The sequence below is a fragment of the Neolamprologus brichardi genome, chromosome 3 (assembly GCF_056152115.1).
Source record: "Neolamprologus brichardi isolate AB-2024 chromosome 3, ASM5615211v1, whole genome shotgun sequence".
In the NCBI taxonomy this organism is placed as follows: domain Eukaryota; kingdom Metazoa; phylum Chordata; class Actinopteri; order Cichliformes; family Cichlidae; genus Neolamprologus; species Neolamprologus brichardi.
Window position 1 is genome coordinate 56,214,505 of NC_142106.1, and position 21,421 is coordinate 56,235,925.

The 21,421-nt window shown below is 44.9% G+C and overlaps 1 protein-coding gene and 1 pseudogene across 2 annotated transcripts in view; both read left to right on the forward strand.

The window, feature by feature from the left end:
- Window positions 1-2,357, forward strand: part of LOC148105922 (NACHT, LRR and PYD domains-containing protein 12-like) — a 33,106-nt gene extending 30,749 nt beyond the window's left edge. Inside the window, exons 11-13 of the mRNA XM_087838418.1 lie at window positions 678-724; window positions 873-1,397; window positions 2,308-2,357. Coding sequence (XP_087694544.1) covers window positions 678-724; window positions 873-1,397; window positions 2,308-2,357 — 622 coding nt within the window. The remainder of the gene's footprint in view (window positions 1-677; window positions 725-872; window positions 1,398-2,307) is intronic.
- Window positions 2,358-3,633: 1,276 nt separating this feature from the next.
- The window catches only part of LOC148105924 (focadhesin-like), a 35,793-nt pseudogene continuing 18,005 nt past the window's right edge, over window positions 3,634-21,421 (forward strand). The window contains exons 1-14 of the transcript XR_015718608.1: window positions 3,634-3,712; window positions 10,912-10,983; window positions 12,263-12,337; window positions 12,764-12,918; window positions 13,841-13,933; window positions 14,808-14,909; window positions 15,031-15,256; window positions 15,439-15,645; window positions 16,513-16,600; window positions 16,767-16,960; window positions 18,785-19,045; window positions 19,454-19,558; window positions 20,056-20,157; window positions 20,254-20,381. The product of XR_015718608.1 is annotated as a focadhesin-like (transcript). The remainder of the gene's footprint in view (window positions 3,713-10,911; window positions 10,984-12,262; window positions 12,338-12,763; window positions 12,919-13,840; window positions 13,934-14,807; window positions 14,910-15,030; window positions 15,257-15,438; window positions 15,646-16,512; window positions 16,601-16,766; window positions 16,961-18,784; window positions 19,046-19,453; window positions 19,559-20,055; window positions 20,158-20,253; window positions 20,382-21,421) is intronic.

Sequence of the window (21,421 nt, forward strand, 5' to 3'; positions counted from 1 at the left end):
GATGCTGTTTCCATCATTTATGTTTGTTTACCTTCAACAAATTTGCTCTACAGAGCATTTATTAATTAGAAGGATTATTAATAAACATCTTTCTCTCTGCTTTTGGTGCAGTGAAACAATAACTCCTATCTCCAGAGGTACACAGGTCCACTGGCACCTGGTCCTAACTTCACCCATGTCTGCACCCTCAGACATCCCACTGTGGAGGCCTCCTCGCCTGGACCAGTGGCTGCCCTTGTGAGACAGACTTTATGGTCACAAACAGCCCTAATCTGAGAATGAAGGCTCCTTTACATAGAAAGCAGTATGTGGTGTGATGACCGCTGCATTAGCTCAAAATATGTGATGCACTGGCTGCTGCACTCTACCTGTACTGGATCAGTTTTTGTAGCCAGTCCCAGTCTTTACATTTAATATGCAGCCACTCCCTGACAGCATGAATGTCACAGTGTGTTGAACCTTGACTGTGGCACATGTCAATGCTCCCTGGACATCGTGCTTAATAAAGGAGATTAAATGTGATGTGATTATGAGTTTTGCTCTTTGAAGTTGAAACATTTATGTGTCAAAATGTTGGACTGTTCCTTTATCAGTGTGTAACAGTGTGTGTATGAGAGCCATGTAATGTCCATGTGTGCATGCTGACTGTGCTGCTCTGACCCCCCTCCTCCTTTCAGGGTGGAGCCTGCTGGAGTCCGATGGTTGAGACCAGGTCTGAGGAAGTGTAAGTGTGTTTTTAATGGGATTCATGAAAACAAAGCAGCACACATTCAACCATCTTCATCATGTCAGGAGTCATCATCAAAGTGTCAATCAATGAACAGATGATGGATCAATAACTGCAGCTGGATTGTGTTTGTTCTCTCCATCAGATTCCTGTCAACTCACAATCGACACAAACACAGTGAACACAGACCTCCAACTGTTTGACAACAACAGGAAGGTGACACGTGTGGAGGAGGTTCAGTCATATCCTGATCATCCAGACAGATTTGATGTTCATCCTCAGCTGCTGTGTAGAGATGGTCTGACTGGTCGCTGTTACTGGGAGGTCGAGTGGACGAGCAGGGCTTTGATATCAGTGAGTTACAGAGGAATCAAAAGGAAAGGATGGAGTGATGAGTGTGAGTTTGGTAGAAATGATCAGTCCTGGAGTCTTTTCTGTTCTGATCATGGTTCCTTTGTGTGGCACAATTACAGAGAAACACCCATCTCCTCCTCCTCCTCCTCCTCCTCCTCCTCTGTCTCTAACAGAGCAGCAGTGTATGTGGACTGTCCTGCTGGCACTCTGTCCTTCTACAGAGTCTCCTCTGACTCTCTGATCCACCTCCACACCTTCAACACCACATTCACTGAACCTCTTTATCCTGGGTTTGGGTTCTTGGCTCCATCGGATGGTTTGATAATGGGTTTCAGTATTGATAAACTATTATTTTGCTCTGAGTCAGTGACTCTGTGTAGTTAGTCTTACCTGTTAAAGAAACAGGTCAGTCTGTACATGTCTGTGTCTTTCACTCAGAAACACATGATGAGATTCATGGATTCAGTCAGTTGATGTTTTGAACTAAATGATTCACAAATTATTCTTCAACACAAGTTTGGTGAGCAGCAGGGCTCATCCTGATTTTTGTTTTTGTGCATTATAATGATGAAATAACTTTGTCATGTTTGTGGTGGCCTTTGGAGAATTAAACCATCCTTTAGAAACTAGATATAATTTCAGTCAGAAACTCAGCATCACATTGATGAAGCTGCAGATTAATTGTGGTTAATTTCTGATTCATTTCTTTGCTGCCAGCTGAAATTTAAATGTAATTTAAAAGAAGGATTCAAGGTTATTGGGTTTTTTGAACCCAAAGATATCACATGAACGTATATGAATTGTATGATATGTCTCTTCTATTTTTCCATCCATCCATTAACTTCCACATATCCTTTTCAGGGTCGTGGGCGGTGCTGGAGCTGTCATCTTCTTCTTCTATTTTTCTGTTATCATATTTTGATGTTGATTGTGATTGGTTTCATTTGTTTCTTCAGTGGCTGTAGTGTTTTAATGTTTAGATTGTCTTTTGTTCCATTTTGTAATTGTGTATAAAGTTTGATTTGAATGAAAGTTACACTCAAATGCTTTCAGTGTTGCTGTGTTGAGTGTTTGCATGTTTAATGTTTTTTATGGAAGACACAGAAAGACATGTGACTAAAGAAATCTGTGCTAGAGTGACTTAAAAAAATAAATAAATAGTAGAAAACAAAACAGATGTTGAATTCTTTAGAGAATTTTCTAAAAATCTTTTTCTTTCTAAACAGAATCCAGAATATTGATCTTTGACATGGAAGCTGTTTCTACAGGATCCTGATGGACACTCAAAGGTTTAGAAAATGTTCTCTTTAGTTGTTTACAGCAGAAAATCAACCGATGTGAACCAAAACAACAGAAATGCACAAGTGTGTGAGACTACAAATGATAGAATCAGAACTGCTGATTTCATTACTCTGAACTTTTAAAGGCAGGTTTTGTGTCTGAGAGCAGGACACTTGCTGTGTTCAGTGACTGTAAGTTCAGGCTACCCTTGATTTAGTTGCTAGATGTTTTTAAACTGTGTTTATTTTATAAGGCTCATTAAAAGCCATCTGAACTAGAGATGGACCGATCCGACGTTGCGTCAGTCTGATACTGACCTAAATTACTGGATCGTATATAAGTAATAAATAAAAAAAGATGTAATCCGATCTACTAAATATCACAAAAGCACCTCAGAAAACTTGCGACATGGCGTAACCCAACACATGACCTTAGCACATAGGAGCAGTATGTGTCACGTGATAGAGCGGCTGTGGCGTGCGAGACCTGTCGGCGGTCTGGTGGAGCATTTGGAGCCTCGCGACGTGCTTCCAGACCGGCCGACGTGGTTTCTTACGGACTCATCTCAGACCCAAGACTTTGAAGGCTCGCCGGCTTTAAATCGTCTGTAATGAGACGCTTTACTTGTCTGAGCTGAAGTTTGTTATCAGTGTTTAAAAAGGCTGCATCTCTGATGGTTGGCATTAGATCAGTGCCTATGGAAGTGGCACCTTGCACATTTGGAAAGGAACCAAGACTGAATTATATACACAGGTTTTAGAGCAGCATGTGCTCCCATGGAGATGATGTCTTTTACATGTTTAAGGAGGATGTTGCTAAGCTGCACACTACAGCAGGGTTTTGTAGTGGAAGACCGCAAGTCCTGAACTGAAAGGACTGTTGAGCAGCTCTGTCCCTTATATCAGACAGAAATGATGCTCTCCCAAAAGTCTCCTCAGTTCCCAGGTGTTTATGGACGGTTGTTGAAAGTAGAGGTGATGTTGGAAACATGGCCATGCTGCAAGCTTTTTGGGATGTTGCTGCCACCAAATTCACAATGAGCTCATTTATTTTCTATGTTGCGTTATGAATAAAGTATGGGTTCATGAGATTTGCAAACCATTCAATTCAATTTTATTTACATTTCACACAGTGTGTCAACATTTTGTCATAAAATAATATTAACAACAAGAAAAAACAACAACGACAATAATAATAATTGCAGTGCTCTATTAAATGTGGTGAAAATATGAACTCAGCCTGCGCGTGCTGTTCATGTCTCTGACGTAATCGCGTGAGAAAGGCGGTTTCCTGTCCTTTTTGGCCCTCGCTGCTCGCCGTATTTCCGTGCGGGTTTGCTGGATGAAGGAGGTAAAGTTTTTTGAACAGCATGTATAACTTTAACTGAGCTTCGTTAGTCTTTCTCAGCCTGCTGCAGTTACAGTTACAGCCGCGTATCTATTACAGTGAACCTGCCGTCAGCTGTATCACGTTAGCATTAGCTTGTGTTGATGCTAAGCTGCTATTAGCAGGTCCTGTTCAGTGACCTGCTAATAGTTGTGTCCGGACGACTTTACAGTTTAGTTTCCTCCGATCACCAGATATTTGTGGATGGCCTCGTGTGTACGGAAGCTTCGTGGTGAAGCGCTTTGGCCTGTGGGAAATGTAGGAAACATCAGGACGAGCTGCGCACCGCAGTAAACCGCTTTGACAAATCAACCTTATTTTCACTCACTTCATTAATAAAAGTTTTGTCACTTGGAAAACTGCGTTTTTCACACATCTCGCCGTTAATGTCACCCAGCTAACGGTGTAGTTTCAAGAAACAATGCAGTGTTCCTGCCACGAACATCACGACGGAAGCCCAGCAGGGTAGATCTGTGCAGCGGTTCTGACGGAAACGCCACAGATAGTAGCTCATTCTCCTTCTTCCGGTTTCTCCTCTTAGTGTCTCCATAGCAACTCATCTGCCTCCTCTCACCTGGTCCCGAGGATCCAGGTCTGTCACCTGGTCTCAGGTTCACCCTGAGCTGGCCCTCCTCGTCCATTCCAGTCACTCTCAAAGACAAACTGAACATTTTCCACTACGACACATCCAGCTGGGTTTTAGTTTTTAATTTGAAGTTATTGTCACCATCTCCAAAACAGACACCAGAGCAGGTCTAACTCCTGTTGCATCCTTCACTCAGTGACCCTTAACAGCTGTATTCACCCACTCATCATGTAACACCACAGTTCCTCTCCTGGTTTCTCTGACGTGTCCAGTTTCTTGTGGGACACTTCATAAACATGCTGCTCTGTCTTGGGTGGTCGGCTTTGCCATTTCCAGATTGAGCATTGTTATATATCTGGGGGATTATTCTTGATTAATTATTTGAGCTGTCACGTACTATGTGGCTGTATCAGTGTGAGTGCAGCTCATCATGGTGTGTCGCACTAATTTAATAACAGTAGATGTATTTAGCCTGATGTCCTCTTTAGAGACCAACAGAGCAAACGCTGCTGATTTTATTTTTGTTTTTTATAGTTTGAAAGTGACACTTGGGACACAATGAGTGTGCGTCCCAATGTATTGTGCTCCTTCACACACAGATCCACACAGCATGTGTATATAAACCATGGAAGAAGCAGGAGCTTTCATTGTGACACACTGCTTAGCTTCACAGTGTGTGTGACACAGGTGGGTCACTTGGATTGGCAGAGGTGAGGCCTGGTAAAAAGCTACAGCTGTAAACTGTAACAGTGCTCATATAGGGGGCTGCTGGGGTTGTCTCACTTTTGGATGCAGCCTCCAGAGGCCGTTAGGGGAATTGCAGTTTTTGGCACTTCTGCACAGGTTTCAGTTTTCAGCCCTGGAGGTGCCGCCTGATATGAGGTGACACTTTTGTCTTTGTCCTCTCACCGTCTGTGAGAGATGAGTATCCACCATGTGAGTCCCTCCCTCTCCACCAGTCGGTCAGACGTCTGCCCGTCCTCCAGTCTGGTTCGGCTAAAAGGGAGATTTTCCTTCCCGCTGTGGCCAAGGCCTTGCTCATTGGGGTTGACCGGTTGGTGGGATTTTCTCTGTACTTCGTGGTCTGTGCCTTCAAGTGACTGTTGTTGTGATTTGGTTGATCACAGAGACCTAAAAGACCTGGTGACCTCTAATTTCCTGCTTCTAAATCCAGACAGAGGCTGTTGTGCTCGGCCCTAAAACTCTTAGAAACAGCATCATCGTGGCTCCAGTGAAGCTGTGAGGAGTCTTTGAGCAGAATATATCATTCAGTGTGCACAAACAACCATGTAGGTCTGTGAACTAAGCTGAGAGTGATTCTAGCTGCACGATTGTGAGTCAGTGTTATCAGACAAGTGCCGTGAAAAGCCTCGAAGCCTCCAGTTAACCTGAAACGCTGCAGCACGAGTACCAACAGGAAGTAGAAAGAGAGCATGTTTGTCACATATTAGCTCCTCTTCACTGACTCCCTGTTAAATCCAAGATTTAAAATCCTCCTTCTGACAGACGAGGTCTCGAATAATCAGCCTCTGTCGTCTCTTAAAAAGCTTGTAGTACAAAGTTATACTGATAGAGCACTCCCTCCTCAGACTGCAGCCTTATTTGTTGTTGCTAGGTAGAATAGGAGGCAGTGCCTTCAGCAGTGCCTTCAGCTGTCTCTCAGTGGCCCATCTCCTGTGGACCAGCTCCCAGCTTGGATTCATGAGACTCCCCATTTAGTGTTTGTGTTTTTTCTCTAAAGCTTATTGTTAGAACTGGATCAGGTGTCTCTGAGCGTATCCCAGTAACACTGCAGTAGGAGGGCTGCTGGGAGACTTCATCATCTATCACCATGTGTTCTCTTTGAAAGCTACGTATTTGTTATATAAGATAACGTAATCAGGCACTGTTAGCATCTCTGTTTGAACACTTATTAATAGATACACATGACAACACACTGCCACAGTACTAAAATAGTTTAGCAGAATGCATTTAGAAACAACAATGTACACGTCATGTAAGTTCATGTAAAGTAGAGCAACATCACCTCCTTACATCATTTTATTCCCTGTTCACAACCACAGTTTAAATCATGATTCAAGTACAGATTTGAAGCTTTAACAAAAGTATTGTTTTCATTTCTCAGAAATATTTGAATGCTCTCACTACATTTATTGGACAGATTCATTTTAAATATAAAGATTGTTTTTAATACCTTGATGAAAATCCTTTGCAGATGATGCCTCAGGTCTAAAACTCTTAAAGAACCACAGCTTTTCCTAATTCTGTATTCCCAGTATTCCAAGTGTGCCTCCTTAGTGTCATGGTAACACGTTGGCTCAGGAAGTGACAAAGTCACTGGTTAAAGGCAAATAAGAAGCTTTAAAAATAAAAGCTGCCATATGAAACAAATGGAGCTTCCTGCTGTGGTGACCCCAGAGTGACTAAAGCATTTCTATAAACTAAGACAAGAATAAACGAGAACATATCAAAATGAAGAGTAACTGCCATAAATCTCATGTACTTACACAGAAAAGTCAAAGCTCTGCCCATCAAAGCCCCGACTGTGATGACCTCAGGGCTCCACCACAGCAATCACAGGCTGCCACTGTGCCGCTGAGTGCGCTCCCAAAAAGCCGCGGCCCGTCAGGCCCGTCGGGCTGGTGCAGTCTGAGTGTTGCACAGCAAAGCCTCCGTGGTGTCATTTCTAAAGCATCGTGCTCATGCATTGTTCTGGCTTGTATTGCTAGTGCAGACCTAGCATTACAGCACAGCCTGTATTGTTTGCTGTATAGGCAACATCCTGTAGAAACCGCTGGCACTGTTTGGTTTCAGACTTTCAAACCATTCACAGCCATGAAACAGGACTGAGCTTATTTTCAGCATCATCTAAAATATAATGAAGGCTTTCTTTATGCTGTTGAAATGTCTTCTTCATGTTGGTGACACGTTTTCAAGTGTTCAGATTTCAAGTGCAGTGACGCGTGTGTGTGTGTGTGCATGTGTGTGTGTGTGTGTGTGTGTGTGTGTGTGCACTGTCATGCTGCTCTGACTGGTCAGTAACTCTGTTCTACATATTGTAGTAAATAAGCTGTTGATCAGATGAACAGGTGCTGACTTACCTGTTCCTGTTTTTGGGAGCCAGTAAACAGGCTGCTGGTAGCAGGTGGACAGTACAGCCTGGCTTATCGTTATGGTAACAGCAGGTGGGTGGGACTGGGTGTGTTTGGGGAGGGGGTTGGGTTACTGTGTTAGTATATTAATAGTAGGGGAGAGCGGGGTAAGTTGTCACACTTTTCACACTGACTAACTTTTACTGAGCACCATACATCACAACGTAATAAATGTTTCACCAAATGAAAGAAGGAAGTCTCGGGCACATATGATGTATTCATTACATTTTCATATCTTATCTCATTACAGAGTTGTAGACTGTTGAATGGAGAATGTGCACTTGTGACAATTTGCCCCATCGGCAGGTAAGTTGTCACACTAGATTATCTTAAAATAAGAACACAAATACTTAATTGTGATTATTGATTTTAATTGTTAAATTCAAACCAAAACTGGAAATTTGAACAATTATGCCAAGAGAATTTGGAAAAAAACAATTATTTCAATCCAATACACATTTTAATCAAAACATTAAGTAGAAAGAAAACTTTAGTTTGAACTTTAAACTCAAATGTTCTCTGGCTTGCACATAAATCCATCATAACTGAATGGAATGCTGCAAATAACTTGCTTTACTTAACATGTTTATCCTCTGAACAAAACAGATGCCCTATTTCTGATTAATCAGACTCAACTTCAGAGTCACAATTCTGGCACACATAAATTGCCTGGCCTGAGGTGCAAGCATCATGGGCCCATTTGTTGCATTTTACGCATTTTACCCAGGTCTCTTTTGGACGACTGTTTGAAAATGGCTCCACACAGACAAGGCAGAAGCACTCTTCATCATCTGATGATGACTCTTGAATTACTTTTCTTCTTTTAACTGCGTTGTTCTTCATAGGTCCAGATGTTTTCCCCCCTCGCGTCCCTCTCTTTTGAAACAGCTTTTTGCTTGATTCAGCCTTATTCTTTTCTTTTTCTAGCTGCTGCTTCACTGGCGTGTCGGTTAGGATTGCTAATTTGCGTTTTCTTCCTTTGCTGGATGGTTTTCGGCGGCCAGCTTTTGGATATGGCCGGATGTCCTCTGGAGTTGGTAGTCCGCTGTCAGTAATTGCAGTGCTGGGTAAGGGTGAGCTCGTGATAGAGATGGTGCTGGAGCTTGGCAGTTCAGAGTTGGTGCTGGGGCCTGGCAGTGCAGAGTTGGTGCTGGGTCCTGGCAGGGCAGGGTCCGGAATAGGGCGATCTGTGACGTAGGATGGTGCAAACTCGGCTTCCAGAAATACATTTCTGTTGTAAGGTTGAATCCCAGCCACCCTAAAACCAGCCTGAATGTTCAATGGGGTTGCAGCCAGAGGATATGCAATTGCCACAATCCCAGGAATGTCATAAATAGACATTGTCTTCCCAGGGTTGTTCCTCATCCAGGCATCACACGTGCTGTTGATGTGCCTCTTTAGTGGCCCCTAGACAGACCTGTCTAATGGTTGGAGCCGATGTGAGCAGTGGGGTGGGAATGACAGCATGATTATGCCATTTTCTTTGGCATAATTGAGTCCATCAATGGACAGATGAGACTCGTGGTTGTCCAAAAGGAGTAAACAGGGCTTCTCCTTTGAACACTTTGTATGTTCATTGAAATGTTGCAGGAAGTCAACAAAGTGTGTGTCTTTCATCCATCCAGAGGAATTTGCCCCTCCTTTGCTGCCGGGTGGCCCGTTGATCAGGAAATGGTCACGGAAGTGGACACGCGGGAAAATAAAGTATGGAGGTAAACTATTCCCTATGGCTGAGACAGCACAGGCCAGTGTGACAAGGGTTCCCCTTTCAGCAGAGGTCAATGACCCTACTTGTTTGAATCCACGTCTGGCCAACACTTTGTCTGGTTTATGTACAGTGGTGACCCCAGTTTCATCAACATTCCAAATGTCTTCTGGTCCAAACTCATATTTTCATAACACTTTCTCTAAGTTGTCAAAGAAAGCATTGACATTCTCTCTGTTGAAGCTACTTGCCCTGGCAAGGCTAGTTGCTTCTGGCTTTCTCAGTGACAATGTTGTATGCCGCTTTAAAAAGCCTGTAAACCACTCTTTGCTGGCCTTTTCTTTTTCTGCCCACAAAGGCACAAACTTCAGTTCGTGTGCCACAGCAAACTGGTAGGCAAGCTTTCTGACCTCACTTGGTGACAGACCAAAATAAATGTCAGCTGACCTAGTAATATACTCAACAAGCTGCTTTTCCAAATCAGGGGAAAAAATCTTCCTTGGCGTTGTATAACCAACCATTGTTGTTGGCATGGCTGTCTGACTTTCAATTTCTTCTCTGGTAATCTTTTGACAATACCGAGTTAGAGTACGGTAATTTATGTCAAAATCCTTTGCTCTACTTCTGATTGATTTGTTCTGCATCTTTACCTGCCTGACTGCCTTTAACATAATGTCAGGTGGTGTTCTGCCACGCTCTGTCTTTCGTTGATAACTTCGAACCATCTTACTTTCTTCCTTCCTTCCTTAATTCCTGCCTCTCCTTCCTTTCTTCAAAAACCTTATTACAAATACAAATGAATTACAATATCACAATTTTTTGGAGCATTTATTTGTACTGGGGCAAGTTGTCACATGTGACGACTTGCCCCAAAGTTAATGAGACAACTTGCCCCAAAATGACATTTATGCTAATTTTGGCTAAATGTCAGGGTTAGCTCAACATAGCACATCAGCTAAAGTATCAAAAGACACGTTAATGTCTCCTCTATTTTGTGTAAAATAATAATTTGTAACATCTATACCTAACAAAGTTGTACTGAAGAAAATTTAAAGTGATTTATTTTTCCTTTTAGGTCAAAAAAATAAAAAAGATGTGCTCACCTCACATTAGAGCAGTCTTGACCACATGTGAACAGGAGGTTGACTATAGAAGAAGAAGTCACACAAAGTGGCTATTTCATTTTTGAGATAGAGCCTCTAGTGTTGGAGTTATGAACAGTGTGACAACTTACCCGTGTGACAACTTACCCCGCTCTCCCCTATTCAAAAGCAATATGTGTTTACTGATGCTGCTCATCCCCTTATTGTTTAGTATATGTAATAAATAATTGTTATTATTATCAATATTATTATCAGGTTAGTGAAATTCATTCAGTCCAACTCAAAGAGAATTTCTATTTGTGCAAAATATTCAGTTTGCATAACATCAAGAAGCATAAATTCATATTAAAATATGTAAGAAAACCTAAAGTGTTGTTTAGTTAGTGGGTGGATGGCTGAAGGGTAATCTTGGTTTCCTTTGTTTGGGACAAACATTTGGGAATGTTTGTTTGAGAGGAAGAATAACCTGTTTGGATCAGTCAGGGGTTCGATGTCACATCCCTGAGCTAAAGTCTGATTTCCCTGATATGTGATCATCTGTAGTTTAACAGGAGAGCTGTCTTTACTTTGATCAAACCTCCTTCTCTTGTTCTAATGGAGATTCTGGATGTTCACAGGTATGATCCAGTGACATGATGGAGAGTTTAAAGACGCGGCTCGAGTTCCCCTGCCCCGTCATACAAGCCCAGGTAAGAGGCGGACTCTGCTCTGTGACTCCTCCCATCCAAATGATACCAATGATCCTTCCCTTGTCTGATTCCACAGGTACGAGTGATTTGTTAATGATAGAGGTCAACTAAGTAGCAGCTCACACAGGCAGAAAATCTCTACCATTAACAGGAATTCAGCAATACTCATAAAAAAGTCTCCTGATAAGACAGAGTAAAGAGTAACGTAACTATTTGATAGAGTAACATGACTGTAAGGTGCACTGATACATGTGTGCAGCTGTTGGAGGATTTTAAAGAGACATGAGGTGAGTTTACAGTGTAACAAGATCCAAGACACAGAGTTACTTTGTATGTTTGTTGGCAACCACGAGGGTTTCTGAGTCACTCACACTCGTGTGTTTAATATGTTTATGTAGAGGAGAGGCAGGTTTTACTGAACACACACAGACTCAGGTCCCTGTAGGCACATTCATTCATTCATTCATTCATTCACTCATTCATTCATTCATTCATTCATTCACTCATTCATTCATTCATTCACTCATTCAATCGTTCATTCATTCATTCATTCATTCATTCATTCACTCGTTCATTCATTCATTCATTCATTCATTCATTCATTCACTCGTTCGTTCGTTCGTTCGTCCGTCCGTCCGTCCGTCTGTCCGTCCGTCCGTTCGTTCATTCATTCATTCATTCATTCATTCACTCACTCACCCACCCACCCATCCATTCATTCATTCACTCACTCACTCACCCACTCACCCACCCACCCACCCATCCACTCACTCACTCACTCATTCATTCATTCACTCACTCACCCACTCACTCACTCACTCATTCATTCATTCATTCATTCACTCACTCACTCACTCACTCACTCACTCACTCACCCATCCACTCACTCACCCACCCACCCACCCATCCACTCACTCACTCACTCACTCACTCATTCACTCATTCATTCATCCATTCATTCATTCATTCATTCATTCATTCATTCACTCATTCATTCATCCATCCATTCACTCATTCATTCATTCATTCACTCATTCATTCATCCATCCATTCACTCATTCATTCATTCATTCATTCACTCATTCATTCATCCATCCATCCACTCATCCATTCATTCATTCATTCATTCATTCATTCATTCACTCATTCATCCATTCATTCATTCATTCATTCATTCACTCATTCATTCATTCATTCATTCACTCTGTAGTGTTGGTTTCTCTTCCTCTCTTTGTTATTGTGAATAATGGTACAGAAGTGTGATTTTCTTGTGTTGTAGACGGTGAGAAGTCTTGTTGCAGCTGTCTTAAAGGAAAAAGGGTCAAATGGGCAAATCACCTGGTCCTGTGCTCAGGTGAGTTCCTGTAAGAGTCACATATGATCATTTCTTTAGTTACATGAAGTATAAAAGAGCAGGAACATCTGCTTCATGTGGTCCTGTGTTTTATCCTCAGTGACTTTGACACATCTGCTGTGAGGCTGACACCTCTGATCTCACAGTGTCAGCTTTGTTTTTATACACAGATATAAAATATGGATATGCACTGATAAACGATCATAGTTATAATATTTCTGACTGTCTGAGTCCAAATTGAATCAAACCTTGTTGGGATTGAATCAGTGCTGACCCGAGTGGCTGAACTGAGTGGGACAGATTGCATTCTCACGTGCACCTCTGTCTTTGTCCGTTTTCATTCAGGGCTTCAGTGCATGTGTGGAAATGGCACAGATCGTTTTGTTAAACTTCTGAAACACTGACTGCATCACTGTTGTTGTTCAGGGCCCAGCACTGGAAGCTTTGTGGCAGCAGTGCTGCAGTGACTGTGCTGTGGTGTGTTCAGCGTGCTGTGACACCTTGGTGTTATTGGTGGACCAGGGCCATGCAGACCTGGACTACATCCTCAATGGTGTCCTCAACCTCCTGCCTTCTGCAAGGTATGCAACGCGCAGTTATTGGACGCCACGATCCTGCCTCAGAAAGCTCAGCTCAGCTGTTTGTCAATGAGTCTGATAGAGGCTCTGTAACCTGCATCCATGCAGCGTTACAGCCGCTGCACAAAGGCACAACATGAAAGATAGACCTCAGCAGGACGAGGTTGTGTATCAGCAGGACAAAGAAGGCTCTCTTTAGCATGAGAATGCTAACACTGTGAACTGAGAAGAGGGATGAAGAAGGCCGTGTATGTCCACTGTTACTGGCCATCGTCACCTACAAATTCAGTCTTTAAATCCCTTTAAAGGCCCACTCACACCTCGCCTCAGGTGACCTCAAAGGTCACATGATGGGTCGCAGAAAGGTCTCATAGTGGTTCAACCCTTAACCCTTGGTGTTGACAATGACCTACGCTTTTGTTTATACTCATGTGATGACGCACATGACAAATAGCTCGATGACCATCTCCAAGGAGGGAAACGCCCTGTAGGGTTTAAATATGTGGGTCTCTCCACCTTGTATAAGAAGTGAAACATCTTTAAAACTTAATCAAGTCCAGTCTCCTTCTTTTCCAGCTACCAGTGTGTAACATGGAGTCAATGCTTCCAGTGCAGGAACCCGACTGACAGTCTACAAACTGAGTTAGACACATGGAGGTCACAGCTTAGTCTGTGCTGAGGATAAATCCACGATGTCATTGCTCTCCATCAGGGCTCATGTGAAGTAAAGAAAATAGCTTTGAAAGTTCAAACTGGAAACATGAAAATGTTAAAGGTCACTGTTCCACAGTTCAGAGCTGGATGCTCTCTAATCTGGACGCTAACCTAGTTGTGCAGCATAATGTAACTATTTGAAAACATTTGAAGCAATGAAAACGCTCACACTGTTAGTTTTTTCAGTTATTCTGACTCTGATGTCCAACAGACACACTCAAGGGTTGATAAAAGTCATTCGGCGATTGTTGGAGATGCAGGCTGACCAGAGCGATGGACACTTCACCTGTCCGTATTCTATCAGGTAAGTATCTCATGTCTAATATCTAGAGATGTTCAAACATATTGTCTTGTGTAATCTATCAAGCTACATATAGCTTGTAGCTTACTGCTAGTCCAAAGAAGCAGCACTGGTCCACCACCCACTTGAAGTGCCGTAGGGGTCCGGTGCTCTGTCTGGTGGCAGTCAAAGGCCCTGGTGCTTCAGTCCCAGCTATAAACTGGCTCTTGGAGCATGAGAATCCCAAACTGGTGCATGAGGTAGAAAAATACTGACACATGTAAAGAGTGAGAGGTGGCAGACAGGGAATGGGTACGTTTGTATCTCCCTGATTTGATGGCAGCATTTAGAAGTTTTCCCTGGTGGACAAGACGGTTGCTTCCCTGTGCCGTCATGGTGGGAACAGGTGCCGATAGTCATTTGTTCACATGTGACTAACAGTTGTTTAGAGTAATTTTTAGAGTTGCTGGGTGAGGTGGGTACCCCATCTAGCAACTCCAACTCCAGCGTTTCAACCTGCTGCTCCTTGACACTCACTTGTAATTCAGTTTTATTCATACAGCAACAAATCACAACAACAGTCGCCTCAAGGTGCTTTATATTGTACAGTATATCCTATAATAACACAGAGAAAAACCCAACAATCATATGACCCCCTATGAGCAGCACTTTGGCGACAGTGGGAAGGAAAAACTCCCTTTTAACAGGAAGAAACCTCTGGCAGGCTCAGGGAGGGGCGGGGCCATCTGCTGTGATTGGTTGGGGTGAGAGAAGGAAGGCAACAGGTCTTGTGTGGATTGAGGCCTTCTTAGTTTGTCTTCGTTGTAATAGACTGACTCAGTGGTTTGTTGGGAGCATAACTTGAATCAGAGCTGGGACACTGACCCGTCCATTGCAGGAGCAGCCCTCACCCGTACGTCACAGCCCTGGAGAACAGAGTGGACTGCTGGCCGGCTCTGCTGTTCGAGATCGATGACTTTATCCAGAAAGCTGTTGACAGGTAAGTCTTACTGGTTCCTATCGTAGCTGTTATGTTGTACACTACTTTGAAGACAACTGGACATTATGAGATGATCTATTCTCAGAGATTCTTATGACTCCAGTCTGTGTGTACGTTACAGAGATAAAGAGGCTTATATCACCATGCTGGCCCCCTTCCTTCGGTACCTATACTGCCAACCTCACAGGCAACCCGAGCACGCGCTCCTTCGACAGAGTCTTCTTAGGGTGATGCTGCCCATTCAGGGAGGATCCAGGTCCGCCCCCCAGAACAAGGAGCAGGAAACGCTGTCCCCAGTGTCTGACAGGCTGCTGCTCTGTCTTTGTCAGCTGGTTCCACACATGCAGGTAACACACTGAAGTTATGTTAGGTAACTGTACAAAGACACGTCAACATGTTTCCACTCTGTATGTTACACCATCGTTCATTTAAATGTGTCTCTCTTATTTGCATACGCTCAGATTGACAGGAAGTAACTAATACAGAGAGCAGGATGGAGCTATGTCAGCCTCTCCTCTCTGTCCTGCAGGTGGACAGCGTGGAGGCAGTCCTGGAGCTGTGTGCGTTTGTGGGCGCTCTGCTCCAAGATCTAACTGGGACCTCTGGAGACCAGTGGAAACCAGAGAAAGCGGCGCTGGCTCTGCAGCTGCTGTGTGCGTGTCGGCGATGCCTCGAGTTCAACGGAGACTGCAGACCAATAATCGGCTTAATGCAGCAGCTTGTTCCAGCCTGTCAGGTGATCGCTGTTTGTAGACAATCAGACACCAGCAAAGATAAAGAAGCCGCGCTGCTGTGCTGGTTAACGTGACGTAACGTCATGGCTGTCATCAGGTTTGTTTACACTCACTTGTGTGATGGAGTCAGGCTGTGCACCCTCAGGCTACAGTCACATTAAAGAAAGCAGTGTTGGAGACGCTGTGTGACCAGAATTAGTGTGAAAAATTACTTTAGACTAAATCTCACTGAAGCCATCAGAACTATGAACACGTGTGGAAGGAAGTAACTCAGCACATGTTTTAGATTCGTCACCCTTTGCTTTGATCGCTGCTCTGATCCTCTGGATGAGCTCCATGATGGGTCACCTGAAGTGGTTTGTTCCCAGTGATGCTGAGCACTTGTTGGTCTCTGCGCTGCATCTCATCCAAACAGCTGATTAAAGCTGACTGAAACTTCATCACAGAAACAGCTGTAGTGACGGTTACACAGATCTTCTTACGTGGGGATTAAATGAACTGCTCTGCAGTGGTGATTGGTTCATGTAAATACAGAGTCTTCTTCACACACTGTCTCCATGCTGGGACCGATTCTGTTTACACGTTTCACCTTATTAACATCATTCACATCCTGCAGTTGGAGCCTCTCTGAGAGGAAGCCTGACCATCGATCCTGTCCACGCCTACAAAACCAAACATGCTGACTTATTTATTAGCTGTCAGTCTGCTGGTGATGTCAGTACATGGAACAAGATGCCTTCTGGCCTATAGAGGTTTACACATGTGGGTCAAATGTCCCCCATTGTAACCTTGTCAGTGCTGTAATGTGTGAGCCCTCGGGCCTCTGCGGCCTGTATTGACCTGTTGGCATCGCTGTTTGTTTTCTGCAGGAGTTGCTGTTGGATGAGCTGATGATGGGCGTGGCCTTGCTCTTGTTGGAAGCCCCTTCAGATCAGCTGACCAGCCTTCTCAGACTTGGTAAAGTGATTATTTTGGACAAAGCTCTGCTGGCTTTAGCTTCCTTTAAGAGACTTTGAAGCAGTGAAAGAATTAGTGGGAACAAAACTAGGTTGTGTGTGCAGGTCATGGTTGGAACCTCACAGAGCTTTGTGTCCTACGTGAGATATTCTTTCTCTTAACACAGCACTGAGTTTGGTCCCTGAAGAAGCGGAGGCGTCGCCCTGGTTGAGTCCGGTCCTGATTCTCCCCGTGTTGCAGCTCCTGTCCTGCTTGGGTCTCACTGAGCCGCTGTCTGACCAGAACACACACAGCACCAACCACAGGCTGGCTCACAGCCTGCTGCACAGAGTTAGCAGGCCCGCAGATAAACCCCAGCAGGTAGCCCAGCAGGTAGCCTAGCAGGTAGCCCAGCAGGTAGTCTAGCAGGTAGCCTAGCAGGTAACCCAGCAGTTAGCCCAACAGGTAACCCAACAGGTAGCCTAGCAGGTAGCCTAGCAGGTAGCCTAGCAGGTAGCCTAGCAGGTAACCCAGCAGTTAGCCCAACAGGTAACCCAGCAGGTAACGCAGCAGGTAGCCTAGCAGGTAGCCTAGCAGGTAACCCAGCAGTTAGCCTAGCAGGTAGCCTAGCAAGTAACCCAGCAGGTAACCCAGCAGTTAGCCTAGCAGGTAACCCAGCAGGTAGCCTAGCAGGTAACCCAGCAGGTAGCCTAGCAGGTAGCCTAGCAGGTAACCCAGCAGTTAGCCCAACAGGTAACCCAGCAGGTAACGCAGCAGGTAGCCTAGCAGGTAGCCTAGCAGGTAACCCAGCAGTTAGCCTAGCAGGTAGCCTAGCAAGTAACCCAGCAGGTAACCCAGCAGTTAGCCTAGCAGGTAACCCAGCAGGTAGCCTAGCAGGTAACCCAGCAGGTAACCCAGCAGTTAGCCTAGCAGGTAGCCTAGCAGGTAACCCAGCAGGTAACCCAGCAGTTAGCCTAGCAGGTAACCCAGCAGGTAACCCAGCAGTTAGCCCAGCAGGTAGCCCAGCAGTTAGCCCAGCAGGTAACAGAGCAGGTAACCTAGCAGGTAGCCCAACAGGTAGCCTAGCAGGTAACCCAGGAGGTAACCCAACAGGTAGCCCAACAGGTAGCCTAGCAGGTAACCCAGCAGGTAACCCAGCAGTTAGCCCAGCAGGTAGCCCAGCAGGTAACCCAGCAGGTAACAGAGCAGGTAGCCTAGCAGGTAGCCCAACAGGTAGCCTAGCAGGTAACCCAGCAGGTAACCCAGGAGGTAACCCAACAGGTAGCCCAACAGGTAGCCTAGCAGGTAACCCAGCAGATAACCCAACAGGTAGCCCAAAAGGTAGCCTAGCAGGTAGCCTAGCAGGTAGCCCAACAGGTAACCCAACAAGTAGCCCAACAGGTAGCCCAAAAGGTAGCCTAGCAGGTAGCCTAGCAGGTAGCCCAACAGGTAACCCAACAAGTAGCCCAACAGGTAGCCCAACAGGTAACCCAACAGGTAACCCAGCAGGTAGCCTAGCAGGTAGCCCAACAGGTAACCCAGGAGGTAACCCAACAGGTAACCCAGCAGGTAGCCTAGCAGGTAGCCCAGCAGGTAACCCAACAGGTAGCCCAACAGGTAGCCCAACAGGTAACCCAGGAGCTAACCCAACAGGTAACCCAGGAGGTAACCCAACAGGTAACCCAGCAGGTAGCCTAGCAGGTAGCCCAGCAAGTAACCCAACAGGTAGCCCAGCAGGTAGCCTAGCAGGTAGCCCAGCAGGTAACCCAACAGGTAACCCAACAAGTAGCCCAACAGGTAGCCTAGCAGGTAACCCAACAGGTAGCCCAACAGGTAACCTAGCAGGTAGCCTAGCAGGTAACCTCAGGCCTGTTTCTCACATTCAGTTTTTGGAGTCTTTCTTTGAGGTGTAGCCACGTAGTTCAAACACTGTTACAATAGTGCAGGTAGGTGTTAGGTGGTGAGTGGACAGAGCATTAGAGCACAGACGACATCCATCCAAAAATACTGTTTCCCTCTCAGTGTCATAGCAACAGGGCTGTCTTTACTGCCTCTTCTTCAGGGTCAGCATCCAGTCTCTGGAGTGTTGTTCCTCTGGGATGCTTTGCTTGATCCTTAAATTACACTTCATTAACATTCACGGTGCATCTGTAGCTTTGCTCTTTGTTCTTTCTCATTTGTTTTTCATGAATCTGTCTCCCTCAGCCGGCCCCATCACTGCCTCTGTCTCTGAGTTCCTGGTATAGTGAGCTCAGCGTGTCTTTGTCGGTACTGCGCAAAGTGGCCAACAATCCAGCAGCAGCGACCGATTGGCTGTTGGCGGTCAGCTCCGCCCTGTCGTCCAGCCAGCGCCTGTCCTCCTCTCTTGTCCTGATTGTGACTTATCTCATCATCATGGGTCAGGAAAACATCTGCCAGCTGGCTTTGAAAGCAAGCCAGGCTGTCGCTGCTGCCGACCCCTGCCAGGTAGATAACCCACACAACTGGTTCTCTTAAATCTGTGGCCTGAATATAAAGTAATGCATGTTGTTCCCTCTGACATGTAGATATGTTGTATGTAAGGCAGCTAGCTCGTGTTTGTCTTTCTAAGAGCAGTAAACACATGTTGATAACCTGGTGTTTTGGCACCAACACATGACTTTGAAATGGTTCAGATCAGCAGGAAGATAAAAGCTGTCACTGCTGTGTGATTGCTGCTAATCTGCTGCCGTATAAAGGGAGAGGTTAGGGAGTGCTCTAAGGGGACAGACTTCCCTCTGGACTTGTGTTGGAGTCACTAGCTGCAGATGAAGTGTGAAGTTTACCCCTCATTGTTTCATTGTACCCCTAATGTTTGGTTGGTGTGTTTGCTGATGTGGGCGTTTCCCTCTGCAGGTCCCGCCCCTCGTGCTGCTTCTTTTGTTCAAACTGACCAAAGAAAAGAGTCCCGTCCTGGCTCACGCTGTTCTCACAAGCCTGCCAAACCTCGGCACTCATAAGGTACGCAGCACGACTAAGAAGAACCTGTACTGACTGTGAGCGTCTGGAGACGGGGCTGGAACATCAGCAGCACCTTTCTACTTCATCTGAGCGCTCACAGTGTGTTTTAGTCCATCATACACACAGATGAGCTTTTATCTGTGGGGTCATCCAGGTCATGTAGTCTGAGGAGCTTTTCTTCATCCAGGAGGCTTCTAGAGTTTAAAAACCAGTGACCCGCGTGTCCCAAATACCAGCATGTGAGCACAATCCACCAATAACAGTGAATAACTGAGATGAACACGGACAGTGTTTCTTGTACCCAGTTGGTAGGAGCTGGGATTGGACCACAGCAGCCTCTGTGTGGGATAGATGCAGTGCTCTGTAGTATAAAGCACTCTATCAGTGAGCTGGACTCTCCAAACCAGCAGTCATCGTCTAACATCTGCCTTCTTCAGCTGTAACCGTGTGTTTCTCTTGTAAACTTGGCTCTGATCATATGTGCTGTAATATTCCAGCTTTGCTTCCCGATCGTGCTGCACAGTCTGCACATGCTGGCCGGCTCCCCCAAGCTGAGAGCAGTGGGACTGCGCCTCATGACCGCTCTGTGGAAGAAACAGGTTTGCAGTAATAACGCATTACTATAAATGTCATATTCACGTGTTCAAAGCTTCTGTTTGTCTTTGATTGTGTGCTGCTTTGGTCATGTCTGTAAGGACCGGGTCTACCCAGAGCTGCAGCGTCTAATGAGCCAGCAGGACAGCAGGGTGGTGCTGGGGAGGGACGCCCAGTGGGAGCAGATCCTGGCCAGGGCCGCCTGTGTCAGGGACATCTGCAGAGAGAGGTGGGTCCTCCCATACTTACAGAAACAGTGGGCACTTCCTGCATTCACTGGTTCATTCATTCAGTGGACTTTGCATGCACAGTGCAGACAGTGTGAGCTTCCAACACCAGGACTCTTCATCTTCCCTTCTGATGAGTAATAATCACTGACTGGACTCTTCACAGATGTTTCTGCTCAACAAGCTGATAAAAGTTCAGAAAAATCTTTGTTTTTTCAGTCACATCAACTTTGCTTGTTAAGATAAATGAATGCACTTTGTAGCTTTGCAGTGAATGAAGCCTCAGCTCGACGCTCCACTGAGTCCCTGTTTCTCCAAAAATCAGCAGGAGTCCAGTTTTAAATCTTTCAGAGCAGCTACACGTGACTGAATCCAGAAGGATCAAAGTCTTACAAAGTTCAGTTCAAACAGAGAGACTGAGAGGCAGCTAACTTCCTGTCTCTGCCAGACTATCAAAATAAAAGCATACATTTGAAGCAAAAGAAATCAAACTATTATTATGTCAGTCTGTAAGCATTGCTTCCCATATAATACAACTCTAAGCAAGTGAGCCATAACTTTATAGTTTTAACCTTCAACCCAAAAACTATGTTGATCATATAAACTCCACAAACTGCATCCAGGCTCCTGCACACGTCCTTTACATGTTAGCTGTGAGCTAATGCTTGTCAGTGTTTGTGAACTGGCCTTTATGTGTGTTGATGAAATCAAACGATGATTTTATTTGATTATTTCCTTTGTTCTAACCAGCTGGTGCACACTGCTCATCGTCCCGGGGCCTGTTACACCTGCTAACATGTACATGCAGCTTTGTTAGCATTAGTGAAAACCTGGGAAACCCTCTGGATGGATGCTACAGCACAAATTTAGCAAATCATTGAGCTGTTTCTTGTTTTCACAAATGCTTACGTTTGCTTTTATTGTGAAACATTTGCAGCCAGAAGAGTTTGCAATGATAAGAAGCTGTGTTTGGCATTTACTTACTTACACGTGTCCTGGCACTTTTAACGCTTTTTAATAAAAATGGTAACAAAATGAGAAG